Genomic DNA, 9,222 nt, shown 5'->3' with positions numbered 1-9,222 from the left:
TAATTAGCGAAATGAACCATAAAATTCATTGTTCCTTTTATCAAAATGTTTTGTTGTTAATTCCATAGCGGGAAAAAATAAAATCAAACGTTTTTCATAAGTAGACAATAGGCATGTGATTAAGGTAATAATAAAAATCAATCACCCGTGACCTTTGTGTAATAAAGTTTACCTCATTAAACAAAGCTTTTTATGAGAACAATAAAATAAATTAACCGTGACTTTATTAAAACAAAAATTTTAAATCAATTTGAAAAAGCGCACAAAAGACAGAATAAAAATAAATGTTTAGCAAAAGTGACATGTTACCGCGGCTGTTTCTTTAGAAAAGACAACACATCCACTTTTCCACGGAAGAGATATATAGACTAGCAGTTGGTTTGTGGGAAAATGAACGCTGTTTCATGCACTCTAAGAATAAAAAAAGATTTTCAATTTAATAGTCGTGTTTTAGTAATTTATTTCATATCTGCAAATTATTGAAGACGTGAAATGCCATTTGCCACCTTTACGTAGGCAAGCTTGTATTTCACATTGGGAATTTAAATTTTTTTATGTGACGGCACGCAAATTAAGAGAGTGTAAGTTTGAGTTACATGTAACTTAAAAACCATGTCAGCAAAACATTTCGTGACGTGAATCAAGAGTTTTTGTTAACACGTTAGCATTTGTCGCAATGATAAAAAATCGCCGCCATAGTAAATGGACAATTAAAAAAACTACGTTATTTGCGACGCTCCATTTTTAAGCAATCAATAACGTAAAATTTTTCATCCTAAATATATCCAAAGTTTAACAGTAACCATAGTTACAGATTAAATACTAATTGTATAAATACAATCGAGCAGATCTAATGTTGTCATTCAAATGGGACTATCCCGCACTATGAATAAACTCTTTTTAATCTGTAACACAAAAAGTTGAGTACCTCCATTATAACATCCATTTAGGGAGAGCCTACCTTTAGCGGAGTATACACGCACCTCGATAGTTTTATTCCCGAAAGGTATAAATTCGGCTTAATTTATACTTTGCTTCACCGTTGTTTTAAAATTTGTTCAAATTCGTGACTTTTTATCATGAGGTTAATATAATCAAAGATATAATTATATTTATTGACGAGGTTATAAACACGTTCTTTCTACATCTTCCAAAACCAAAAAAATCACCAACAGGACTAAGAAGAACATTTGATCATATTCCCTTTTTTAGGTAAAACATCTTTACAAACGAGAACGAAGTTAGAAAAACTTAATCTACTCTGCATTGTTGTGAACTTTCTGTTGTTTTTAGAACTCACACTCGCTTATCTAACTTCTCTAGATTTAAAAACCTGGTGCCTAAAGAATTAAAGTCAGGCGTCATATACTAATATGAGCGCAGTGCAACTCCACTTATAGCGAGACGTCCAAAGGTTGAGGCAAGCGAGCACCTCGGCACCTCGGAGTGTCTGCCTTAACAGGTAAGAAATCAAACTTCTCTAATTGTACGGTTAATAAACATCACCGTGAAGCCTGTCACACCACATTGTGTCTTGACAATTTCAGTATACTATAGGGGACACAACAATTTGTTATAGTGAGAACTGTGATGAAAAGTTTGCGAAAAAGGAAAAAATATGCGTTGTTTATTCCGGCTGGCAAACTAACCTCTTAGATCAACAAAAAAATATTCATAGACGAGTAAGTTTTTTTACAGTAAAGTATAAGTTCTTTTTTGTTAAAAAGAACGTTTGACTCCACAGTTTTTTTTCAGATTTGTTTTTTATATCGTTCTAAATATTCTAGTTTGGTAAAGTGATAAGCTACCTTTGCCTTAAAAATATATGACACGAATACCAAAAACAAATAAAAAAAGAAATACTTGGAACAAAAAGGTAATTTTAAGTTACTTTGAATACGTCAACAACATGGCCATAATGCTTTTGTTTAAAATGCAAAGCATGTGCCAAAAAATGATAGCCTATTCAAACTTTTGCTATAGTCATTTTTTACTTTTGTTTTTCTTATTTTATTATTTCCATACTATTGTTGACTTTTAATAGCAAATATTAGAATATTTCTGTTTGTAAAAGGGTGCCTCTTGTTAAAGGCTTTTACCCATAATTGTGTGAGTTACTTCCCCACGACTCTTGTACTAATTAGTAATACTACAGACGTATATATCAGAGAAGTCGACTAAGTATTTATCTTGCCTCTTTCAAAATAATTTAAAAATATTCCGCCTTTTCACTAATCCTGAAGGCTGGAAAAACCAGTATTGAACAGTTCTTTTTCGTTGATTGAAAAACTAGTCCTGCAGCGGGAAGGTGATGTTTGCGTCAATTTTCGCACATTGAATGTTTATGCGTGAATGTGTGATAATTTGTCTGTACAAGAAATGTATGGATGACTTTTGATTTAGGTGACCTTAAGTACAGTTGTTTTTTGTATTTTTATTAAATCACACGAATATTAACATGAAGCTTTATTAAACTTTCTCCCACACTAGCAACAGCATTTCGAAGTTAACCCTGTCTAGTGGACAGGGGATTCTACAGGGTGAAACAATTTCATGAATGTGTTTGTATTCTCTTTAATAATAGCCATATTTTGTCTGTCTGTCCGCGAAAACCACGTCCTGTTACAGAAACACGAAGTGCGATATATAAAGGACGGGCGACCCCGTGGACTTTTCCACGGGTTAACGGCTAGTCTCTTTTTAGTAATAGCGGTATTTTCTTCAACATGGTTGCGCGCAGCCTTTTTTTAAAAAAATTATCGCACGGCCCAATTTTTGTGGACTTTTCGGTTCGATGCAGCCCAATTTCAGAATAATTTCGGAATCACGTCAGAACCCGATAAACAACAGAGACTATTCTAGTTTGGAAGTGATGGTGTCAGGTTTCCGTATCTGTTTGACTTTTTTGTTTTCTAAAGGAAACCTTTTGAATTTTGCAGTATTTGTTTTCCTTCTGTTTCACATGTTGGTGTCTGAGATATGCTTGAATAAAATAAAAATAAAGGTCTTCCTCATTAACTTTTTATTAGAAAAGCAAAACAATACGAGCTTTCCGTTTATGCGATAAAATAGTAAAGAATTTTTAATCAAGTAAAACGACGAATAACAATGACTCGAATCCAGTCATGCAAAACTTTCTGATAGACCGCCGTTGCCGCCGCGACAAAAGGTTAAACCAACAAATCACACCACTCCATACGAATGATTTAACAAAAAATCTACATTTGTTCAAAAAAGCGCAAGTGATGGTGTCAGGTTTCCATATCTGTTATAAGGCCGTGTTAAATTTAATGTAGACTAATGCGATCCATAGTTAAGTGTCATCCAAAAAATTTAATATATAATTATACTATCAAAATGAAACATCAAAAAAAGGAACGCTGGTATTAAAATAATACTTGAGCCTCATGTATTCTAAAATGTGACATGTTGAATAACTAAAAGTAGAGGAGCGATAAAAATGTTGGACATATTCTATGCGAGGCATAAATGAAATTCAAAATTGCCGTTGGAAAGTTGAGATTATGGTTTAGCAAGACAAGTCTCTGTATGTGTTTTTTTTACACTGAAGTTTCGAGAAATTTTTAATAAGAATGTTACCCCTGAAATTATTATTATTATATGCACTCCACTGGATCTTTGAAAACAAACAAACAGCTTATGTTTAATTTTGGAATTATTAATTTAATTATAAAAAACGAAACCTCATTCCGGAAATAAAAAATTGTAGGTCATGTGATGAAGAGTATAGCTGCAGTTATTGTGATCGGCTACATGTAATAAATCAACGACGAATATCTTAAAACTGTACTGCATCCTCAACCTGGTTGTGTATAACGATTTACTTGCGCTCATTTATCAAGTCTAGTTTCTTTAATAATAGCTGCAATAATAGCCGTATCCTATGTTTAAAAAAGTTGCGCCCATTTTTATATCGGAAATTCCCCGCTAAACAAACATATCGTCACATCATTCAGCCGCATCTTAAGGTCTTAAGGTCACCAAATTTAGTATTATAACTACAAACTTCGATTTAGAGGAAGAGTCCTTAAAAGCCAGCTGACTAGCTAGTCTAATTATTCAGTTAGGTACGGGAGCTTTTTTTAAGCCAGCGTTAATTCTTTTTGTGTTATTTTTTCTGTCTTATTTTCACTAATGTGATTCTTACTAAGCTGTAAATCTGCCTACCTCTAGTTTAAACGTGAAAGTAGCCAATGTACACTTACCTATAAAAAAAATTTAGCAGAAGTCTAAAAGAAGAACAGTCTCCATTAATCCGTGATACTTAGCTAGTGTTTTTTCTTAACTGTAATTATTTTTGTTACGATAGTCTGCACACTATTTCACAGTGAACGAGTGAATCGCATGCTGTTTAGATACAAAGTTAAAGATCGATCTCTACATTCCTTTCCGTCCCAGCTAACTTTCCGCCGTCATCTTAACAGGTTAGTAGCATCACTTTAAAGTATTTATCTGGTGTTTTATATTTAATTGATAAATTTCGCATGCAACTTAAGAGAATACATCGTACACCTTTTTTATTTTCTAATTTTCGTTCTACAATAACATAAAACGAAAATCCTATAAAAATCTTTACCACTATAATCTGATCCTATGTATTGCCCATTCCTTTTACACGGAAAGTTTTTTTCGAGCAAAGTTTTTTAATTAGGAAACAGTCTTTTACACAGCACGTTAAATATGATTATAATCTCAACTAATTTAATTTATATATTAATCACTTTTACGTAGGCTTATAATTAAACCTATAATTACAATACACTTATTAATGCTTGTCTAGATGTCCGAATAAATTCGTACACTTTCCTATTACTTCATTAAACATGTTTGATAGTGATTCAATACCTAATTTATGTTATGAGTAACGAGACAATATCGAGAAAAGAACGGTTTCTAACGGTTTGTTTCGTCACTCTCTGCATGTAGAGAAACGCCATAGCTTGGGATAATCTTGCCTTTATAAGTTTACAAGTTAAGTTATAAAATCTAGCAAAGAATAGGCATCCAAACGGAAGTATACTATATTCCTAGCTAATTCAGTCTAAAGCCGAAAGTGATTGGTTGTATGCCGAGATTTTCTGTTCAATGGAATTAATTACTTCCAAAACAATCAGTGAATCGACAAACCTAACTAAGCGTGTGCGCGGTAGATTTATTGCCCGTCTGAGGTGGATGAATTTTAGCTGGATTATAGGTTATATATTCTATACATGAGCAGCAAACCCCTGATACCAAATTTGTTTTCCACTTTCAAAAGACTGATAATTATCCTAACAACCTAACTGAAACAATATGTCCTGTGTGTTGCGAACGTAACAACAGCATCAGTGGCACGTTTCATTTTTGGAATAAAGCTACTGTCACTGCCGATGAAACTGTACTAATTTCATTCAAAAATGCATATAGCTGCAGTAAGACAGGAACAGATATTTCGTGATAGCTTGAACGTACCTTTGAAAGTGAGCCACCGTGTTGACATGATTTCATTCTTTTACATGCGACTAAGCATTCCCTTCTCAATGAAAGTACACACATGGTGAATATAGCTTTATTTAAACTTTTGATAACGTCATCATTTTTGTAATATAAATATCATGAAATACTCCAATAAAAAATAGTTAAAACGTAAAAACAAATCAATAGTCGATGTTGTCACACGTTGAAGAAGAATTAAAAAAGTGAAGTCAGTTTCTTAAAACAGGTTTGTAATATATCTACCTAACCATTGCACTTTTTGTAAAACCATACCGCACTGATCCGGGCGGCTTTTTATTTGAAATGAAAACGAATTGTAAAATAAATAAGGTTGATTATCAGTTCCTAAAAGTTTATCTCACGGAAAAAAATTATAATGAAGAATATCTAAGCACGTGTAAGAATTGATTTTATTTCACTCTTTTCTTTTTTTATTTAGTAAAATAGGATGATAGATCAACAACCCACAGTTAACTCGCCTGTTGCAAAGAAATTTGCACGATTCGCCTCTAGACTTTGTAAGTATCATTCGTGAAATAGGAAAGTTCTAGATTATCAAGACATTGTGCTAACGTACCTATCCGCTAATTTGAAAATATGTTTAATAAACAAATATTCAAAAATGCAGCAGTAAACAAAGAGTTTTATCAAGAAAGGAAAGAAGTATTTGAAATAACGATTTTTTGAACACTTTTTCATTCGAACTGGCGGGTGTGAACTAAATTTTATTGTTGCAAATAAAAGTACATCATCGTGGTTATTACTAAAAAAATTATGATATTCCTGTACTCCTGTTTTGAAATTATCACTGTTCCACTTTTTAACCACAAGGTATTGTTTTCATTATCACTGGTATCCTAACATTATGTTTTGGTATCAGTGTTTATCTCACACTACGCACATCAAGATTTCCATTCTACATACCAGGCGCATCAATATTCATTTCCTTATGGATGATATTTACAGCTAGTTTGGGTATACATGTTTTTTCTGGTACGTCAAGTAACCGACCATTGATTCGACATTTTAACGCTTCTGCAATGGCAGCTGACATCCTTGCTTTTGTGGGTGTTGTAGCATCAATAGCTGGATTCATGTAAGTGAACCAAATTCTAGCCAAGATCTACAAAAATAGAATTATTAATTCAGTTTGCTTGATCTTTAGAATGTACCTCGATTGTAGACGTGTAACTAGACGTTTTAGTCCTGATAATCATTACACCTACACGTTGTGGTCTGCAAATTTTTGTACAAAAAGTCGAGATTATGGGGTGGCTGTGTATGCTATGCTTTTCCTGCTCCACTTCTTGCAGTGTATAATCTCAATGGCAACCACAGTATACGGATTCAAAATTTCCAGAATTGAAAATATAGGTTGGTGAAAAGAAAGAAATGTTTTGTTGCTATAAGATACAGGTTGTATTACCGCCAAATAATATTTCTGTGATTTGCGCCCTTGTAATTACGCCTTAGTATACAACAACATAAGCTACGCGTACAGATATTTTTCATACTCTTTCCTGTCTTCTTTAAAGTGCACATTTTAGGTTTTTGCGTGCATTAAGTATTCGTAAAAGTGTGTTAGTTTTGGCGCCCCATATGAATATGTGAGGACGTAACGGGAGCTTTTGAACGTCTTTATGTACAAAGTAAATGAAATTTGATAAATCAAAATAAGGAATTTTGGCTGATAGCTTATACCAGGCACTAACCCGAATCTCCGTATCAATAATACCGGTTGTTTCTTTTCATATCGAACTCTAAAAACTAATTTATTTACTTTTAAACAGGCGTGTAAGGCAGCATAAAAAACGATGGCCAGATTTTATACAACGGGCGGAAATCTGAGGACCGGAACATATATGACAGGAGATTTCTCGTGAATTTTTTCACAGGATAACAACGACTAGCAGAGTTAAAATATAATACTCATTTCTTAATTCAGGTCAACAAAGGAATGGCGAGATTATTCAAGCTGAACCTCATCCAACATTACTACAAACCTACGCGTCGCAAGACCAATTCCAAATACCAAAATTGCAACAAAATGAAATTCTTGTTACGGCAAACACTGGTCAGCCATTTATACTGATACCTGTGACATCAACTTCTCAGCAGTTGCCAATACATCTGCCAATTGATTTACTAGCAGGCTCTCCACCACCGTACTCCGCATATTGAATCGTTAGCAGGCTTTCCACCACGTACTCCGCAAGTCGATTTACAAGCAGGGTGTCGGCCACCGGATAAATATCGAAAATAATTAGACCATGTTGATGTCAAGAAAGTCGTTTCTCGTGAAAGTAGTTTCTCTTGCACTTTATCCGTGTTGATTTCAAAGTTACGTTTTCAACTTCACATGTCTTTATATTAGAGGTCTTACTACGCTTTTACACGCAGCTATATTGACATTGGCCGTATGGTTAATGTCAGTATATGTAGAAACACGAATATTAGAATCCAACTACTCGTTAGCCCGTGGAAAAATCCACGGGTTTGCCCGTCCCTTTTATACCGCATTGCGTGCATCTCGCTACCTGCACAGCTAAGCTACCATTTTGCGTGACAGACAGACGGACGGACGGACAGGTAATACAATGTAGATTACGTAGATGAAACTTGCGACTTTTCGTCATTGTTAAAAATTTTATAAAGCGTTAGAAAATTTTGTATTTGTTAGCGTAAATAAATTATTGTAAATTTGCTACGTCAGCGTACGCAGGTGCTTTGCCCATCTGTTGGATTATTTATAAATAGGCAAATATAAATACTCGTTAGTTCTTTTTTTATTATTATTATTTCATAAGAATATATGAACCCATTCTGCTACGTTTAACTCTGTTCCGATTAACGATGACTCGAACTTCGATATTACATTCTCAAATGGAGCAATTAATATACAGACTATCTATAGACACGTGAAAGTATACAATTATCACGCGTATCATCTAAATGCTAACTTTTGAAAAATCTATTTTAAAAATGAAGATTTCCGAGACTTTCTTCTTCCAACAGTCATACGACGTCTCATTTGACGAGAAACATGATGGAAACAAAAGTTTGATTTTGATTGGTGCACTAACATAACTAAATAAACAAACGCATAAATTTAAGATTTCCAAACAAATATTCAATGAGCAAAAGTTGAGCCACAGCTAAAAGTTTGTGATGGTTATTACGTATTCAGGTTGGGGGAAGGGTGTGTCCTACCCTAACCCACCCTACCCTGTCCTGCCCTACCCTAGGGCTTCCGTCTGCAACATCTGATTGTCTCTCAAAATTTAGAGTGTTAATCTATATGATGTTGACTAATGAAGAAAAAATAAAGAAAAAATAACCTCCAGCACGTGGTCAATTACGCCATTACGCTAAAATCTTCTTTCTCTTGATTATAATTAAAACAATTCTGGTTATTTTACCACTGTATGATGCTTATACATTATTTCTTTCAACTTGCACACAATACAACGTACCGAGGGCTTAAAATGCTCCCTCCGCCCATACTGTTTATTTTAACTCACCATTACAGTTACAAGAAACTTTGAAACAAGCTAAAATCTTAAAATCTAATTATTCATTAACCAAATAAACTAGTCCGCTAAAAAGAAACAACAATTTCAAATTGTGTAAATCTAATACAGAAATAGCAGAAATTACAACTTGTGACAACGAGACTTACAATTTGCGTCATCTTTTTTCCCACCAAATGTAGATATCTAAAACTTC

At 33.8% G+C, this 9,222-nt stretch overlaps 1 protein-coding gene across 1 annotated transcript; it reads left to right on the top strand.

The window, feature by feature from the left end:
* Window positions 1–230: 230 nt before the first annotated feature.
* On the top strand, window positions 231–8,306 carry LOC130630710 (uncharacterized). The gene is made up of 6 exons (XM_057444297.1): window positions 231–1,462; window positions 4,377–4,445; window positions 5,936–6,014; window positions 6,328–6,592; window positions 6,662–6,870; window positions 7,442–8,306. The coding sequence occupies exons 3-6, from the start codon at window positions 5,945–5,947 to the stop codon at window positions 7,675–7,677; spliced, it is 780 nt and encodes a 259-aa protein (XP_057300280.1). The 5' UTR covers window positions 231–1,462; window positions 4,377–4,445; window positions 5,936–5,944; the 3' UTR covers window positions 7,678–8,306.
* The last annotated feature ends 916 nt before the right edge of the window (window positions 8,307–9,222 follow it).

This window comes from Hydractinia symbiolongicarpus, chromosome 2 (genome assembly GCF_029227915.1).
Source record: "Hydractinia symbiolongicarpus strain clone_291-10 chromosome 2, HSymV2.1, whole genome shotgun sequence".
Lineage (NCBI taxonomy): Eukaryota > Metazoa > Cnidaria > Hydrozoa > Anthoathecata > Hydractiniidae > Hydractinia > Hydractinia symbiolongicarpus.
This window is presented reverse-complemented; position numbering and strand designations above follow the sequence as displayed.